This window comes from Myotis nattereri (assembly GCF_964212035.1).
Source record: "Myotis nattereri genome assembly, chromosome: 2".
NCBI lineage: Eukaryota > Metazoa > Chordata > Mammalia > Chiroptera > Vespertilionidae > Myotis > Myotis nattereri.
This window is the reverse complement of record NC_138076.1, coordinates 44,154,952-44,175,112: the sequence shown is the minus strand read 5'-3', so window position 1 is coordinate 44,175,112 and position 20,161 is coordinate 44,154,952. Positions and strand designations below refer to the sequence as shown.

At 43.9% G+C, this 20,161-nt stretch overlaps 1 protein-coding gene across 1 annotated transcript; it reads right to left on the bottom strand.

The window, feature by feature from the left end:
• Nucleotides 1-2,355: 2,355 nt before the first annotated feature.
• Nucleotides 2,356-3,186, bottom strand: SOX21 (SRY-box transcription factor 21; the record flags this gene model as incomplete). The annotated part of the gene is made up of 1 exon (XM_081084892.1): nucleotides 2,356-3,186. The coding sequence occupies one exon, from the start codon at nucleotides 3,184-3,186 to the stop codon at nucleotides 2,356-2,358; it is 831 nt and encodes a 276-aa protein (XP_080941018.1).
• Between the last annotated feature and the right edge of the window lie 16,975 nt (nucleotides 3,187-20,161).

The window sequence follows — 20,161 nt, the reverse complement described above, 5'->3', positions numbered from 1 at the left end:
GCTTATAAAGACTGCAGCTCGAGAGATGGTCTCTGTCAATGGGGAAGGAGTTTAAAACTAGTTGAGTGTTGTGTCTTGAGAATTTCTACTTCGTGAGGGACGGAGGGGGGGGGGGATAAAGATCTCCCTTTATTAATTAATTTTTTCTCTGATATTCTTCCTGGTGCCTTATAATCTCTTCTCTAAAAGTAAAATCCTTTGTGATTTCAAACATTTTCCAGTGGAAACTTGTCTAGATCTGGAAATTCAACCCTCTCCATTAGAATGTGTTGTACTTCTATTTAAATGCCATTAGCATGACAAAATAAAGCCCTACAGAGGCCAAACGGTTGTATGTTGTTGTTAGCTGTGGTAATTCTTCCACATAAAATCTTAAGGTGTAAATAAGGTATATGCCAAAGATACGTGAACAAATTACACTGGTGCAAGTGGCGGGGCTCGCCTACTAACAAGATAAAGTGGTCAGGCAACTTTCCCCTCTTAAAATGTTACTGGAAACTAGTGAAATGCTTTGAACGGTCTGGATGTTTTCAATGGGCTCTGTTCTACTGGTTCATGAATGCCTCCCCCCCCCCCCTCAAGATAATACAACTACTTGGGTTTTTAAATCTTCTTTCCTATTCACGATTAAAAATGTGATAAATCAGGTTTTTGGCTCTGAATAACAATGGCTTGATTTAGATTTCCTAGTAAATCTATTCAAAAGTGAAACAAAGGCTGCCTTTGGAGGATACCTTACACTTCACCTGGACCAGGCACGTAAGGGCAATTCAGATAAAAATCTTGTTAGGAACTCAACAAGAAATAGAGGATTTTCTCTTTTCCCTGGTTCAGGCTTTATTTAAACTCTTTGTTCAAAAAATGAACAGAGTGATAGTCGGATTCTAATTTACAGATATAGTTTAGATGTCTAATATTAAATTAGAAGATCACACAAGAAAACCATTTACACATAAAGGTTAAAACCAATACTTAAACTTTTAAAAACTGTATATTACATAAAGCCAAAATGAAACTAAATACATGTTAGCCAACTTCATTCACAAACATTAGTCAAAATATATACATTTAAAAAGAAACACAAAAGCTATAATTGAGGAAGATTCTTTTCTCTAAAATGTGTTTTATCATAAATTGCAAATGAATTGCAGATGATCTAAAAAATAAGCTAATTAGGGAGGGAATTCCAAAACACATTTAAACGGTTCAAGTTGGTGGAGAAATGCTGGCTGACAACGAGAGACATCTGTCAAAACAATTCTGTGGGTGTTTTTTTTTTTCTTCAGTTTTGCTAAATAATAAATATATAATTGCCACTCAGGCAAAAAAAAGTCCGATTTAATCTTAGTTAAAATTGTAATTTTTAAAAAGTTAACTTTGATATTTGCTCAAAATGCTTTAGAGTCTAAAATCGACTCAAATTTAGGGCAACGCAAATAACACATTCTCAGACTTAATGTTTTCACGAACATGTACACATTTACAATCTCGGCCATAGGGGAAAATAGAAACAGGGCCTTTACATTTTCTATAAATTGTGTCAGCAATCCAAGTGAGTGGACTCAGGGTGATTCCCACCTGTTTTGTTTTTATTTAAGGGGGAAGATCCAATTGACAACTTTTCAATCGCACACATATTTCTTGTTTGCATTCCTTGCTCTTGAGAAAGACCTCTTGCTCTGATTTGCATATGGCGTGAGAAACAAAAGAAACCGCGATCATCTCACATACAAAAGGCCAGATTCGAGCTGGTCACTGGTCAAGAATGGATCCGGTCTGGGGTTTCTGCTTGAGAGAGCAGAGATTGGCAAAGTTCAAATAGGACAAATAGGGAGCAAGGTTGCTTAGCACCATCCCGCTCCAAAGAAACTAATGGCATAGATCTGGTTTTCCCTGGTGTCAGCCATTTCAGACCTAACATTTGAACAGTGTGCATGCAACGCAGACCAGGAGGGGGGAAAAAAATGAGAGAAAGATAATGAGAAACAAAAATAAAACCGACAATAAACTTCCAACAAACAAAACTGGAGTGCCCAACATGTCAAAAAGTGACCCCACCTCTATGGGCCAAAACGCAACAGGTTCCGAAGTGCAAAACAAACGCCAACTCCTGCCGGAACACAACTGCCCACTTTAAAGCTGGCTGCCCAAGTGCGGTTCCGAAATGATCCTGTGAATTCACACGCGCACTCGCGCCCCGACTGGCATCTCTGCCTCTGCCTGGCACCTATACATCTTATGTACAAACAACCCGCGGTGCCCCGTGGCGGGAGGGCGCACCGGGTGGCCGCAGCGCTCGCACCTATACATATGTACATGTGTGCACACCGAACCTCGCCAGGTGGCCCCGCGGGGTCATAGTGCGGCGGCGTAGGCCGCGGGGTAAGGGTCCAGCTGAGGCTTGCCCATGCCCGGCAGCAGGATGTAGGCGAGCGGCGGCTGCAGCCCGGGGCTGGGCCAGGCGCTGCAGTTGCACGGGATCATGTAGCCCGGGTTGCCCGGGCTGGGGTGCGAGTGCGTGTGCCCCCCGGCGGCCGCGGCGGCCGCTGCAGCCGCCGCCGCCGCGCCGTGGAAGGCGCCCGCGCCCGTGGTCGGGTAGCCCAGCGACGACGCGTACGGGAGGCCGGACGACGACGAGGAGATCTCTGCCATCTTGGAGCCCAGGTCGAGCAGGGAGTAGGGGCTGCCCGCGGCGGCGGCGGCAGCGGCGGCGGCGGCGGCGGCGGCCGACTGCGGGAAGAAGACGCGAGCGGCGGCGGCGGCGGCGGCGGCGGCCGCCTTCTCCGGGTTGGCGAGCAGGGACTCCGGCACCAGGCCGCCGCCGGCGCCCGCGTGCAGCCCGGCGCCCGCCTTGAGCGCCGGGTGCTCGGCGTCCGCCACGCCGCCCAGGCCGTAGGGCACCGGGAAGGCGAACTTGTCCTTTTTGAGCAGCGTCTTGGGCTTGCGCCGCGGCCGGTACTTGTAGTCGGGGTGCTCCTTCATGTGCATGGCGCGCAGGCGCTTCGCCTCGTCGATGAACGGCCTTTTCTCCGACTCCGTGAGCAGCTTCCACTCGGCCCCCAGGCGCTTGCTGATCTCCGAGTTGTGCATCTTGGGGTTTTCCTGGGCCATTTTGCGCCGCTGAGCCCGCGACCACACCATGAAGGCGTTCATGGGCCGCTTGACGTGGTCCACCGGCTTGGACATGCTCTCGCCGGGCCGCGGCTGCAGCCCGCCGCCGCCCGGGCCGTCGCCCTGGGCCCGGAGGAAATCAATGTTGGCTGCCCGCGGGGACACGCGCGGCCCGGCGGCGCTCCCGCCCGGGAGGAGGGGGCCGGGCGACCAGCCCAGGGCCGCGCGCTCGGGGGGAGAACTCTCCGGAGCGCGGTAACTTTCAGGCGGTGCCCCCACCCCACGGTGGCAGTGTGCCCTCTGCTTTCTTTTTGTCCTTCCTCCCCGTCCGGTGGCGCTTTCTCGCGAACTCCCTGCAGGTCTCCTCTGCCCGGCGGAGCTCGGCCCCGGGTCAGTCTTTTCTCTCTTCCACGCACAGCAGCCCGGAAAGTTGCGTCGCGGAGGTTCCACCAAGTTGAGCCGCGCGGCCCGTCGCCGCGTGCTGCCCAGTGCCAAAGGGGGCTCTCGGTGGCTGGAGTGTTTGGGTTCGCGGTGACTTTCTCATTTGACAGTAGCAGATGGGGGTGGGGGAGGAGGAGGAGAGGTGGCCCGGGAGGAGGAAGAGGAGGGGGAGGCGGAGGAGGGTCCGGGCGCACCACGCGAGAACGGTGCAGCAATGGATGTCAATACAAATACAGCAGCTCCAGCCGGTCTTCCTGGCTTCGGGCGGGGCGCGCTGATGGGGCCCCCCACTTTCTCCCCCCAGTAGGCTGGGTTTTGTGGAAGGGGGGCACTGTCTGCGCCCCCAGCACCTGCCTCGCGGGTCTTCCTCTCCGGCTGCGGGTCGGAGGAGGTAGGATGTGGCTTGATCAAGGTTGGGGTCCCCGGGCCTCAGAGGAAATCCTCCGGACTAGCCGAGGCGCCGCGCCTCACAGTCCCCGGGGCCATGCCGGCTCCGCTCGCTCCCAGCCCCTCCGGGCGCGCCGGCCGACTGGGGATCTCGGAGAGCGCGGAGCGGGGAAGGCGGTGCCGCCTCGGCGCGGCTGGCCGGGCCCCGGCCGCGTCCCCACCCGGCTCCTCTGGGTGTCCGCCGGGCCCTGGCAACTAACTTCGCCCAAGTTTCGTGCGCCGGCGCGCCGGCCTCGCAGTGTGCGCCCGCGGGTGCGCCGAGCCGGGGGCCCCTCTTTCCAGGGTTCTCGGGCCAGAACCCGGCAGGCGCGGAGGCGAAGGTGCCGGAGGAGGGGATTGAAGGAAACCGCGCCGTCACCTCAGTTCGTAGATCCGCGCCGGGGCTGTTCCCGCGTCCCCGGCTGCCGCGGCCCCGTGGGCCCCTTCCCGGCGCCGGCCGCCGCTCCGCCGCCGCTCCCGACCCGGCGGGAGCCCTGGACACCGGCTCAGGTGTGTGTCGCCACCTGCGTGTGCGCGCGCCCGGAGCCGGCGCTGGGAGTGCATGTCCGGCCGCGGCCGAGCGTGTGTATATCTGGGGGCATGTGGAGGAGGTGGAGCCCAGGACTCCATGAGGGAGGAGGGACCAGAGGAGCCTCCTCCCGCTCCCACACCCCCAGGACCTCGAATTAAACAGGATCCCTTTTACCTCTCCCTCCACCTCCCTCCTCCTTACTCCTCCTCCCACCGCTTTTCACTTGGTAGCAAGTGGAGAGCCGGGATGCGCCGCGGAGTCTGCGCGCTGTTTGGCGTGGGCAACCCCCGGAGTCATCCCTGCTACCCTGGCCAGCCGGAGCAGCCCTGGTCGAGGCTCTGGGATCCTCTGCCCAGAGGAAGGAGGAGCGCCCCAGGGAGAGTCTCGCGGATGCACCCTAGAAAATTTTGGAGACTTTTCCTAGCAAGAATGTGCTCATTTTCCTTGGATGTTCAGATGTTACTTGGAACAGAGGCTTCCCGCATTTTCTTGCACCGGTGACGCACGCAGTCAGAGGTAGTAATGTGAAAAATAACCCAGGAGGGACTGAGCATACTCCTGGCAACCTTTTAGGCGTCCTTGACTGACTGTTCAACTTTTTAAAAAATTCGGGGTGTTTTGTTTTGTTTCTATTCCGGTCGTCAGAGCCATCTATATGCTGATCTCTTTAAGGTACAGTTAGCTTACAGTATCTCACTTAAATGCAGAGTGGGGGTGAAGGCGTTCAAAATAAAAGAAATATAGAATGTTTCTCTATAAAAGAAAAAAAAGCGAAACATGCCAATCATGACATTCTGGAATATTTCTATATTGTTAAACACACTTTTCTTAAGAGCAGTTTTTTTTTCTTTATAGTTGACATGATGCAAAAGTCAAACAGCATGATTTTGTTTGCATATTTTTCTCACTTCTTGGTACACTGCAGCATACTTATAACATGATCAGTGTGGGAGTTTCATTCATAAGTTGTCCTGCCCGTCAGGGAGAACTTGCTTGCCTTCTTTCTTTGGCTGTTTGAATTTTACCTAGCCCTGTGGTGTCTGCCAGCCAGTAGGAAGTTCTGTAAGTGATTGATTCTTCACGACTTCCCTGTGATATATGTTCAGCTCACAAACAAACACAGACCCAGAGCATTGATTGAAGTTATGGACTTGAATAAAAATTAAGAGGTGGGCTTGTTTTATTGCTCATTCTAATAAATAGAATAAAGATTGTTGCTTTAATTTAGAAATGGAAATCAGCAGTGAAATGTGTAGGAGTCTGTATTTTTCTTAAGCTATCACATTTACAAATGTTTACTTTGTATCAGTAATGCCCTTGTATTGCTACAACAATTGGACTGATTTCTCTAGAACCATATTCCCTTACAGGCTCTTTAAAGACACTCTGTCATTCACAGACTTGGTGGAGCAACATTAAAACACTAGCAGGTGTAATTACACTGACTAGAATAGTAAATATACTGTTTTGTGATGATAAACTACAAAATTATCCACTCTGAGCTTTTAACCTACTAACTTGTATAGTAGTTTTGAGACAAAATATGATCTACCTTTATACAAACACCATACGCATGGGGATGCAAGATATGAAACACTGTTAGTCACTAAACATTGTGAATACAGTTGAGTCTAATCATAAAAATTATCTTGACATATACAAAAGGATAAGGATTGAGAAAAGATATGTTATATTGGTTAGTTAAATTATAATGTACTCCTTTCAAGTGTAAGTTAAAAATATATTGCAGTGCACTATTACAATGGAAAGAAAGGTTTGTATATGTGATTGAAATGTATACTTATCTGTGCAATAGTGTATAAAAATAAAACACATATGCGTCCTTGGTAGTTTTGTAAATTGTGCAATATCGACGGGTTAGTGATACTAAATAAACAAAATTTCAAAGTTCTTAAGTCCAAGAATGTTAACCTGTGCAAAACAAAGGTGCTTTTCATACCTAAAAAGAAAATGGCTGTTGGTCTGCTTGTTTGTCTGTTCACCAAATAAAATCGCACACATTTCAAAATAGAAGAGGTTTGGTTTTTGATTTCAGTTTTTAGGGGACCAATATTCTTGGCCTAAACTCTTGCTAACCAAGGCAAGGTCCTCACAGTAAGCTGTGCATGAAAGGAAGGCAGCGGGCACTGCTGTTATTAACCAACCTCACGTCTCTTGCCTCAGTCTGGTTGAGCTTCCCACAAAGTAAGTTCCGTGCCTTCTCTTTTTTATGTACCAGCATATATTTCCACAAATTTTATGTTTGAATAAACATAATATTATACTTTTGTTCTTATGCAGTTTTTACCTAAAGGTGAAAAATACCAAGATAAGGGAAAGAGATTACCCTGTGTGAGTGAATAGTGAAAGAGAAATAAACTGAAAGAGAACTATAAGTTTGTTGGGCTTTTTATTGGCAACTCTTGATTGTGAGCTCCCACAGAAAAGTGTACCTTGATCAGTAGAGTCTGCGTGGGTTCTGTATTTTCCTTGTGGCCACAGTGATACGCCTGTGCTCACAAATATATCCAATCAGAAACTGACAGACAGAGATACTCTCAGAAGCAGTTTGTGAATCTGTGCAAATTCATTTTCTTTCCCCCAACCCCCAAATCCTCCCCAGTAAATGGTCTTTTTTTTCAATTCTAAAACGTTCACTAGGAGGCAGCAATGAGGTTGTTGGGGAATAAAAAAAAATACCTTGGCCATACCAGTCTGACTGGCTTTCTCTTTCTGCCCCTCTTTTATAAAGGAGGGGAGAATATTTTGGTCCCAAAGGAAGACAGGATCAGAGTGAAGGAAATCATTGTCCTCCACCCTCTCTGGCTCCACTTTCTCACTGGATTTTCCCCCAGATGGCTCACCATCATGTTTTTTCTGGAACCGTGGAGGTGGTGTACCACACGGAAGGGACTGGGCAGCAAAGGTGATATCTTCAAAACGCGGAGGCCAAGGCATCACACCTGGAACACTGAGCTTCGGCAACTATAGTTAGATAACTTTGGGGCTGTGGTCGTGAGCAAATACAATGAAAGAATTCAGAAGCTTTCATACCTGAATGGAAAGGTAATACAGCCTGTTAGTCCTGTTAAGAAGGAAACGAGCAAACTGTGACAAAAGCCAGCCTTAGGCTGTTGTCTCAGTTCTCGAGTTCTACTCCAGCTCCCTAGTTCTACTCTCATCAGCCACACTCCTATCAGCCCCAACCCCTGGTCCACAGAAAGCCAGAGGGAGGGCAAGAGGAGTTGAATCAGACAGTCGTGGCAGGAGAGAACAGCTGCACAAGTGGCCTTTTACTGCTGTATTTTCATCTTTATGAGATTTCTGTCCCTTTATTCTCACTGCTCTGGCCATACTTGGAAACTGAGAGTATCCAGATCAATTATAGAGACAACTTTTCTCATTCCTTTTTTGCAGTGATGTCTTCACACAGGCTAACATTTTAAAATATATTTTATTGATTTTTTACAGAGAGGGATAGAGAGTTAGAAACATAGACGAGAGAGAAACATCGATCAGCTGCCTCCTGCACACCACCTACTGGGGATGTGCCCACAACCAAGGTACATGCCCTTGACTGGAATCGAACCTGGGACCCTTCAGTCCGCAGGCCGATGCTCTATCCACTAAGCCAAACCGGTTAGGGCACAGGCTAACATTTTTAAAAGGAGCTTTACTTAGATGACAGAGGTAGAAAAACAAAGTAAAAAACTACTTCTCACTCCTCTCCCCCCGCCCCCCCCCCCCCCAAGACACCTAAGGGAAAAAAGACAATACAGATAATCCAAGACAGACAACTTCACAAAGTACTGATTTCAGATCCAAAGAACGCCATAAAAGCAATGGAGAGATTTATTTCTCCCGGGATGACTGCTTTTTTAAGTGAAAGGAAGCTAGCCTTGAGCAAACACAGAAATGAATGAGGAGGGTTGGACAGTCATCATATCATGTGGCCTGTGTAATGAAAAACCCTCCAGTCCATAGTATTTAAATGAGACTGGGTTCTGGTGCAGTAGGGTTACTTGTACATTTCATCACCACAGACGCTCTTTTTGCTTTTGAGCAAGAACAAATGTGAAAGAGGGAGTACCCCTGCAGTATTCCAGTAGGATGGTAAATAGGCCATGCTTCCAGCTTTACCTTGTCCCTCTGTCTGGCTGTCCTCCCTTCCAGCTTCCAGACTGCTCTGCCCTGTGTGCTCCTGCCACTCAGATTCAGCTTCTCTCTAAGGATGTGTTTGCTTTTGAACTCATTTGCTAAGCAGACTGTTTTAGAGCCAACATTTGAGTTCTTAAGATACCATATCTTTTACATACATTATCTTATTTAATTTTTAGGAAAACTCTATGAGGTAAGAGTTACCTTATTTGCAATCAGGGAAATGAGCCTTGGAGCAGATGAGTAAGGAACTTGCCCAAAGTCACAACCAAAAGTGGAAGAAGTGGGATCTGAACCAAGCTGATGTTCTTTACCGTCTCCATTCTGAGTCCCTGTGGAAGGCTCAACCCCTTCCTGGCTTAGATCCTCAATTCCACCTACTTCCTCAAGCCTTCTGTGACTCACTCCATGCCCCACCCCCTCTCTGAGGGAGTGCCCAATGGCAATCTCTCCAATAATGCGTTCCAAACCCACAACAGCAACACCCCCATCACCAGAGATAGTCTCTCAAAGTCCTGTTTTGGCTGCTCCACAGCCAGACTGCCCCAGCTCCCGGGGTTGTCAGCATAGATTTGGCCTCAGCTGCAATCCACTATGCCTCATGCTGTGGGCCTCCCACTGCAAACACTGAACAATTGCCAGCCCTGAATGAACCCAGTTCCTACCCTTTCTCTGATAGCCAAGCGCTGCTAAAAGGAAATCTCATAACAATGATATCTAATCTCAGCCTTTGTGTTCCCTCAACCCTAGTTGTCCATCCCACCTCTCCTTCTCTTTCCTTCCCCCCTTCATCGATTTCTTTCTACCTTTCTTTTGTAAACTCCAGTGTACAATGCCTGATTCATGATGCACTCTCACAATTGCTCCACCAATGGTCTATTTATTTATTTATTTAATAATATGACAAGTACCTATGAATCTCCCACCCAAAATAAAACCTGCTGAAAGTGGGAATAGAGGGATCATACCTCAACATAATAAAAGCCTTATATGACAAACTTACAGCCAACATCATACTCAATGGGCAAAAACTAAACTCATTTCCCCTGAGAACAGGAACAAGACAGGGATGCCCACTTTCACCACTCCTGTTCGACATAGTACTGGAAGTGCTAGTCATAGCGATCAGACAAGAAGAAGAAATAAAAGGCATCCAAATTGGAAAAGAAGAAGTAAAACTGTCCTTATTCGCAGATAACATGATACTATACATAGAAAAACCCAAAAACTCCATCAAAAGACTACTAGACCTAATAAATGAATTCGGCAATGTAGCAAGATACAAAATTAACACCCAGAAATCTATGGCCTTTTTATACATCAATAGTGAACTCACAGAAAGAGACACGAAAAAAACAATCCCATTTACCATTGCACCAAAAAAATTAAGATACCTAGGAATAGACTTAACTAAGGAGGTAAAAGACCTGCACATGGAAAACTACAGGACATTGAAAAAAGAGATAGAGGAAGACATAAACATATGGAAGAACATACCATGTTCATGGATTGGTAGAACCAACATCATTAAAATGACCATACTACCCAAAGCAATCTATAGATTCAATGCAATCCCCATTAAAATACCAATGACAGACTTCAAAGATCTAGAACAAACTCTCCAAAAATTCATCTGGAATAAAAAAAGACCCTGACTAGCTGCAACAATCCTGAGAAAGAACAAAGTTGGAGGGATCACAATACCAAATATCAAGCTATATTACCAAGCCACTATTCTCAAAACTGCCTGGTACTGGCACAAGAACAGACATATAGACCAATGGAACAGAACAGAGAACCCAGAAATTGACCCAAGCCATTATGCTCAATTAATATTTGACAAAGGAGGCAAAAGCATACAATGGAGTCAAGAGAGTCTCTTCAATAAATGGTGCTGGGAAATTTGGTCAGATACATGCAAAAAATGAAACTAGACCACCAACTTACACCATACACAAAAACAAATTCAAAATGGCTAAAGGACTTAAATGTAAGACGGAATACCATAAAAATCCTACAAGACTCCATAGGCAGCAAAATAACAGATATATGTCATAGCAATATCTTTACTGACACAGCTCCTAGGGCAATGGAGACTAAGGAGAAAATAAACAAATGGGACCACATCAAAATAAAAAGCTTCTGCACAGCAAAAGAAACCATCAACAAAACAACAAGAAAGCCCACTGCATGGGAGAACATATTTGCCAATGATATTTCAGATAAGGTTTAATCTCCAAAATTTACAGAGAACTCATACAACTTAACAAAAGGAAGATAAACAATCCAATTTAAAAAATGGGCAAAGGACCTAAATAGATACTTTTCGAAAGAGGACATACAGAAGGCCGAGAGACATATGAAAACATACTCAAAGTCACTAATCATCTGAGACAGGGGTCCTCAAACTACGGCCCATGGGCCACATGCAAATACAAATATTGTATTTTTTCCCATTTTGTTTTTTTACTTCAAAATAAGATATGTGCAGAGTGCATAGGAATTTGTTCATAGTTTTTTTTTTAACTATAGTCCGGCCCTCCAACGATCTGAGGGACAGTGAACTGGCCCCCTGTTTAAAAAGTTTGAGGATCCCTGATCTGAGAGATGCAAATCAAAACAACAACGAGTTACCATCTCACACCTGTCAGAATGGCTATTATCAACAAATCAACAAATGACAAATGCTGGAGAGGATGTGGAGAAAAAGGAACCCTCGTGCACTGCTGGTGGGAATGCAGACTGGTGCAGTCACTGTGGAAGACAGTATGGAGTTTCCTCAAAAAGTTAAAAATGGAACTCCCATTTGACCCAGTGATCTCACTTCTAGGACTATCCCCCAAGAAATCAGAAACACCAATCAGAAGGGATATATGCACCCCTGTGTTCTTAGTAGCACAATTTACAATAGCTAAGATTTGGAAACAACCTAAGTGCCCATCAGAAAATGAGTGGATTAAAAAACTGTTGTACATCTACAAAATGGAATATTATGCCACTATAAAAAAGAAGGAACTTTTACCATTTGCAACAGCATGGATGGAACTGCAGAGCATTATGCTAAGCGAAATAAGCCAGTTGGAGAAAGATAAATATCACATGATCTCACTCTATGTGGGATATAATGATCAACATAATTTGATGAACAAGAATAGATCCAGAGACAAATGGCAGGGGAGGGTGTTAGAGAGCAACCAAAGGACTTGTATGCATGCATATTAGCATAACCAATGGACACAGACACTGGGGCCGTGGGGGCTTGCCCGAGGTAGGAATGGCTGGAGGGGGGGCGGGGGCGGGGGGGGGGGCGGGGGGGGGTGGTGTCAAGCAGGGAAAAAGGAGACATCTGTAAAACTTTAGACAATAAATTTAAAAAAAAGAAAAAGAAAACCTGCCGATAAACCTGTATCAAACAAAATGATCTCAGTAAACTAGGTTCTTGCCTTCCTAACCCAATGTAATCATTTCTGTTTCCTTGATTTTTGTATTAGCCATAAAGCTTTGTTTATCTATATGTATCCTTTAAAACTACATTTTAATTTTAATATGTTTTTAACTTATAACAGTTTTATAAGTTAAGACTTTTGTAGAAAATCATTATTGATGAAAATTTTCATTTAATTATATTGTTTGGACTCAATATGACTGCATGTCACTGAGTTTATTCATCTTAGCTGTTAGCGAATAGTCAATGGTGTAAATATACCATTATGTATTTGTGTATACTCTCCTGTTTCTGGTTTTTAACCATGTGTACTGGCTGCTATAGGCATTCTTGCTCCTGTCTACTGTTGTACACATGCAAGAGATTTTACAGGCAAAACTAAAAATGGGAAACTCACTTAGTGCTGCACCCTTTTCCAAGTGTGTCTCTTTGTGTTTCTGTTTGCATTTGAATTTCCTTCAGGCGTTCAGAGTGTAATTTTTTAATACTCTGCCCCAAGTTTATGATTATTATCCATGGGAGGGTTGGCCTTATAGGAGCTATTTCTGCATTTCTAGAATCCATCTGAAATTGATTTTTGTATATAGTATGAGTTTGATTCCTTTCCATATGGATACTCAATTTTCTAGAACGATTAATTGAAAAGACTGCCTTTTTATACTGCTCATTCTCGCTCCCTTTGCCACACAAAATAAATTGGTTTCTGAGCTATTTTGCTTCATAGTTTTTAAAATTTGCACTAATATTGCACTATCCTAATTCTGACAGAGCAAATCTTTGCATCTTCTTATTCAAAAATATCTTGGCTACTCTTGACCTTTGCATTTTTATATAAATTTTAGGAAAGATTGTCAGGTTCTAAATATTTTCTAGAAATGGAAATTTTTAATTTTTAATTGAGGTATAGTTGACCCAGCATTATATTAGATCCAGATGTACAATGTAATTTGATATTTCTGTACATTATGAAATAATCACAGTAAGTCTAGTTAACATCTGTCACCACACACAGTTACAAAATTTTTTCTTGTGATGAGGACTTTTAAGATTTACTAAAATACAAATATTTTTTTAAAAACAATTTAAATGAAGATTGCTATGAATCTCTAGGCTGATTTGGGGGGGATTAACATCTTTACAATTTTAATACTTCTAATACATGAGCCTGGCATTCTTCCATTATATTGATGTTCTTTAGTTTCTCTGAGTAACATCTTATAGTTGTCTGGTAGAATTCTTATTCAACTATTATTCTTACATTTTTTAAAACTATTTTTGATACCATTATAAAGAGCATATTTTTTTTTTATATTTTATTGATTTTTTGCAGAGAGGAAGGGAGAGGGATAGAGAGTTAGAAACATCAATGAGAGAGAAACATTGATGAGAGAGAAACATCGATCAGCTGCCTCCTGCACACCCCCTACCAGGGATGTGCCCGCAACCAAGGTACATGCCCTTGACTGGAATCGAACCTGGAACCTTTCAGTCCGCAGGCTGATGCTCTATCCACTGAGCCAAACCGGTTACGGCATAAAGAGCATATTTTTTTTTTAAAATATATTTTATTGATTTTTACAGAGAGGAAGGGAGAGAGATAGAGAATTAGAAACATCGATGAGAGAGAAACATCGACCAGCTGCCTCCTGCACATCCCCCACTGGGGATATGCCCGCAACCCAGGTACATGCCCTTGACCGGAATCGAACCCGAGACCCCTCAGTCCGCAGGCCGACGCTCCATCCACTGAGCCAAACTGGTCTCGGCTAAAGAGCATATTTTAAGATGACATCGTTTTTAAAAGAGAATATCTTTTAAATGATTTTTTTTGTTTGTTGCTGATATATAAAAATACAATTTATTTTTCTATATTGATTTGGTAAGTGGCAACCTTGTAAAATCATTTTTAATTCAATTAATTTATTTATAGATTTTTATGTGTGTTTTTTTGTTTGTTTTGTTTTTGTTTTGTTAATCCTCATCCGAGGATATTTTTTCATTGATTATTAGAGAGAGTAGAAGGGAGGGGGAGAGACAGACAGAGAGAGAAACATATTGATTGGTTGCCTCCTGCACACAGCCCGACCAAGCCTAGGGATTGAGCCTGCAACTGAGGTACATGCCCTTGACCAGAATTGAACCCAGGACTCTTCAGTCTCAGAGCCAACGCTCTATCCTTTGAGCCAAACTAGCTAGGGCTCTATGTTTTTTTTTTAAAGAATTTTCTACATACAAAATTATGTCATCTATGACTATTGAGAGGTTTCTTCCTTTCTAATTGTAATATATTACATGTCTTTTTCTTATCTTACTGGACTGACTATTCAGGTCATCGTAGAACAGAAATTGTAATGGTGGGCATTCTTGTCTTTTTCCTTACCCATGTATGGCATAGTTGGGGCGGGGTCATGGTGCTCTTTGCAGAGCTTGGGGCTTCTAATGATCTAGTTCAGCCCTGGTCCCACTGCCCCTCAATGACTCACCTCCCACATTTCCCTGGAATTCTGCTTGGTTATGCTTTTCTTAGTATAGACAGTTAGTTGATCCACCAAGCCATCCAAGTTTATCTCTAGAACAAGAATCCCACCTGGTTGGGTCCCTGAACTCTGCACACTGGAGGAAAAGCTCCATTGGTACAAATTCCTCTACCTGCCAATCCTTTGTCAGCCTAGCAGAGGTTTTTGCCAAATATAGTTGCTCACCCCTTGCCTGGTTATCAGGTTAGACTATTTGCCTGGCCTGTTTTTATGCCACTGTACTATTTGCATCTTGCATCAGGAACCCTAGCCTCTCTGTCTGCCCCATGAGGGACTAAGTAACGGGGCCAGTTTTCCTGTTTCTTACACCACCTATGCACAGGATGACTGCTCAGTCCAGGCTCAGTGCTTGATGTGTTGAGGACAGGCTGAGTCCCCTATCACACCACACAGTCCATGCCTAAATGAGTACATTTGTTTTACCCAGCAGCATAATGTTCCCTTTCTCTAGAGGCAAGGTAAAATAACCTACCAGCAAGCAAACGCCACAATTCCTTCTAATTTTTGTGACTTGATTTTAATAAGAGGGCACATGGCAGGAACCCAGAAGCACTGAAGAGCAGTGGTTGACCTGACAGCAATCGGCACCTGATTATTCCAGCTGCCTGAAAAGTTGACTCATGACCTCAGTGGACTTATCACCCCCCCTAGCATTTGGAAAGCTGCATTGTATTTTAATGCTTTGTTTGTGCACTAAAGTGTTTCTATACACTAACTTCCTATTTGCCGTGTCCTTTTGTCCATTATCAGCCTCCAATTCCACATTCCAGTCAGTTGTCAGGAGTGGCCAGACTATGATCATAGGCATGCCTGCAGTGCCGCTTTTCAATGCACTTTTAAAATAGTATTTGACATTAATGCACGTGCATTGTCCACTAGCAAATACATCTATTGCTGTCAAACAAAGCCCCATATTTGATAAAAATGTGTCTTTGCTTATTTTCTTGAGGCAAAGGGGGGCATTGTGTCATGGGGTTTGATTTTTCATAAAATTCTGCCTTTGTGTTAGGACACATGGAAGTGAGTTAAAAGTCTGGCAACAATCTGACAAGAAAATATTATCTTGTCAGATAATAATAATTCATTAATAATAATTTGGAGTTGCTTCTCTTATAAACATACCTCCAAACCACTCCTTGCGTTATGCTTCTTCATACCTTGCAGCACCACTACCTCTTGGTTGCAACTATTAACTCATTCTTTCCTTACTTAATTCTAAACGTCCTACAGACAGAGACCATATCATATTGATCTTTATAGCTCAGCACCTAGCCTGGCATTCAACAAACTGTTAAAGGAATGGATCAGCCATATGCTCCAAGTCTGTGTGTGCACAGCCAAGGAGAGGTGGAGGATTTAACTGCATGCTTCAGATACAGGATTATTAAGCTGCTCTTAATTACTTATTTATTTAATTATTCCTAATGAAGTCTAGAGTGCTGTTGGAAATGAGATGATTTACATAATGTTTCTGATACCCCTAGTAAAACTCCCACAGTCTTACCTTCTATCATCAGGCTATTTCAAGTATAGTCTACTCCCTCCTGCCCCTGAATAAAGATTTTGTTCTGAACCTCTGTTATGGACTGAATTGACCTGTGCCCCCCGCCCCTGACCCCCCTCATTCATATATTGAATATGGAACCCTCAGTGTGGCTTTATTTGGATATTAGAGGCCTGGTGTACAAAATTTGTGCACTGGGGGACGGGGGGGTGGGGGGGGGGGCGAGAGGGTGTCCCTCAGCCCAGCCTGCACCCTCTCCAATCTGGGACCACTCAGGGGATGTCCGACTGATGATTTAGGCTCGATCCTGGGGATCAGGCCTAAACCGGCAGTCGGACATCCCTCTCACAATCTGGGATTGCTGGCTCCTAACCACTCGCCTGCCTGCCTGATTGCCCCTAACTACTTCCCTGCTGGCCTGATTGATGCCTAACTGCTCCCCTGCCAGCTTGATTGCCCCCAACTGCCCTCCCCTTCAGGCCTGATCACCCACAACTGCCCTCCCCTGCTGGCCATCTTGGGGCAGCCATCTCGTGGCAGCCATCTTGTGATGACGTGAGGGCGTGAGGGCCACCTAGGCTTTTATTAGTATATATGGGGCCTCTAAAGAGGTGATTAAGGTTAAATAAGATCATAAGGATGAGGTCCTGGTTTTATGTCCTTGTAAGAAGAGATACCAGAGAGCTCGTTCACCCTTTGTGCATGCACTCAGAGGCCAGGTGAGGACAAAACCATGGTGTGCAAGCCAGGAAGAGAGAACTCTGGTGGGACCTTGATCTTTCCAGCCTCCAGAACTATGAGAAAAATAAATTTATGTTGTTTAAGCCACTCAGTATCAGTTATTTTGTTATGGCAACTCAAGCTGACCCAGTTTCTGTATACATACCTTTATAATATTTGATATTTTACAACAATTTTTTGGTATTATTTTTATTACAGAAAAGCCAATAAAAATAATCCACTGATAATTTTGCTCCACATAACCCCAGAAATAAAAGTTTTCATTCTGAAGTAATGTCCTTTATTATCCCCAGAGTATGCAGGTTTCACGTACAAGTACAAAATGAATGGTGAGAACTGGTATGTTTTTAAATCTTTTTTTCTTAGTCATGCAGAATGGGGATTCTGAGCTGGGACTGAGGAAGTATATCTGGGAGTCTGAGGAGGCGGTCTTTGAGGCAGGGCAATACTGGATGACTCTACAATGCTTAGGGTGATGAACAGAGAGTCAAGATTTGCATTGGGGGTTGCAGGGGGAGTAAAGAAGCTAGTATAAGCATTCACACTGCACTACTTTTAAGGAATTATTGGGATCAAGTCTACATGGATTTGGGATGACAAAATGAGGGTTTTAGGAACCTTTTATTTTGTGCTACCATGGACATGGAATTAGCTGTTTCCAGCAACTTGTGCTCAATGGCTACAGACCTTATGGTAGATTAAAGACTGAGCCAAATTTTTTGTTACTCGTTCACGGGGAGGAGAGGGCTAATAACTCAGTGTATGAACCTGGGCTTGCCTTAGTAATTTGCTTGACCAATAGGACACAGCAAGTGTCATTCTGGAACTCCTGTTCTAGGTTGTAATAAACCTTGCAGCTTCCTCCTGGGTCTTTTGGTCTCTGGAGCTCTGAGCTGCCATATGAAAATTTCAACTACTCTGAGACTACCTGTTAGAGATATGCTTTGATAAACAGTACCAGTTGGTTCAGGCCTTTTGGCCATTCCCATCAAGATGCTGGATACAAGAGTAACACTGTCTGGATCCTCCAGAGCAGCTCTTCCACAGGCAGAATACCCCCATAGGACCTTTGTCATGCCATGCGAGACAGAAGCGTCACCCAGCTGAGCCCAGCCCAAACACTTGACCTACAAAATTGGGAGATATAAAAAAAACGCTGTATCAAGCCACTAAGTTTTGAAATAGCTCATTCTACAGCAATAGATAACTGGAACAACCTTCATCTGGATATCAAAGTTCAGTTACAATAATTACTAAGCAAACCAACCTACTACTTTACACGTTGATTCTATTGAAGTTCCTTAGTTCCCTTCAAACTGAAGAAGCCAGATTTGAAGTAAAGGAGAAAACCACACAGGTTGTAAAGCCTGCAGGGGAGCCTTTCTTGTGGTGCAAATGGAATGGCTCAACAGCTGAAGAAACTTTGTAATTGACAGCCGCCTCCTTGTGTGAAATTACTGTGCAGACACTTTGGGAAGGAGGGGGAGAGAGAAGATAGCTGGGATCACTATGCTGTGACCATTTCTGGTTCCCAGTGATAAACCTTAACTTTCAATCCTGATTGTAAAAAAATAGCCCTTTTTTTCAGTCACTGCCTAAATAATTCTTTTGTTTTTATAGATGACTACTTTTTTTTTTAAATATATTTTATTGATTTTTTACAGAGAGGAAGGGAGAGAGATAGAGAGTCAGTAACATCGATGAGAGAGAAACATCCCTCACTGGGGATGTGCCCGCAACCCAGGTACACGCCCTTGACCGGAATCGAACCTGGGACCTTTCAGTCCGCAGGCCGACGCTCTATCCACTGAGCCAAACCGGTTTCGGCAATAAATTTGTTTTTACTTCTAAATTTTCTGGGAGTAGCCAGTCAGATTTAAACCTTTTGTTTCTACAAAGGAGAGAGACAAACTTTCTATGGTCACATGTCACTTTTCACCTGCATAATTATAGCTGAAAGTAAATTCTTTTAAAAAAAATCAATGCTCCAAATCTAGAGTATTAAAATGTCTTAATTAAGAAGGCAAAAATGCGCCTAGCCAAAGTGGCTCAATGCTTATGTGTTGACCCATAAACCAGGAGGTACTGGTTTTATTCTCAGTCAGGGCAAATGCCCGGGTTTCAAGCTCAATCCCAAGTAGGGGGTGTGCGGGGGGCAGCAGATCAATGATTCTCTCTCATCACTGATGTTTCTGTCTCTCTCTCCCTCTCCCTTCCTCTCTCTGAAGTCAATACAAAAACATATATATATATATATATATATATATATATATATATATATATATATAATTTTTAAGACAAATCTGCTGACTTTGAATATTTTATATTTCTTAGTAATATTTGTCTAGTGTCAGGAAGATTCCAGAGTCACTAACCACAGCCCTAGTTTTAGAGGTTATGTTCAGAATTAGATTTCTTTATTTTTTTTAAACTCCTAATTTTAGATTTTATTATGTTGACATATATGTGAATAAATTCACTTCATTCATTTCATTAATGTATTATTTAATGAAAGCTAATTACACATCTCATAATGATACTGTTAAAAAGAAGAAAAATAAAGAGCTCTGGCTGGTTTTTCTCAGTGGTTAGAGCATCAGCCCATGAACCAAAGGGTCTCAGGTTTGATTACTGCTTAAGGGCAGGTACCTTGGTTGCAGGAGGTGAACAGTTGCTGTGTCTCTCTCACATCAATATTTCTCTCTCTGTGTCTCCCCCGACACACCCACACACACATTTCTCCCTTTCTTCCACTCTCTCTCTAAAGATCAATGGGGAAAAAAAGGTGTCCTCGGGTAAGGATTTTTTAAAAAAAGGAGTAGAAGCAGAAGGCATTGCTAGAGGACACAAAAGCTTCACCAAAAAATTGACATGTAACAACACACACCGATGAAATTTATTTGGTAGGGTTCTGCCCCCTTTGCTTTAGCCATGAGCAGTTCACTTTCATCTCTTTTCAGTGATATGTTCCTTAAGGAAGATATTAGTAATGTCTGCAGACATGGATTAATAAATTCCATTGCTGACGGGACTCCTACTCAATTTGATGAATCAGTAGTTTTGTGGTTTCTGACATCAGCAGAGACCATCAATTAAAATGCATACTGCAATTCATGAGTTTTTAATTATAAACAGTCTGAATAGAACACTATCTTCCAGAATAATCAATATGTATTAAAAAGGCAGGTAGGAGCAGCACAGTATCAGGAACTCTAAACTGGGAATCACGTGTTCTGTGTTTGAATTCCATATTGCTTTCTAATAGT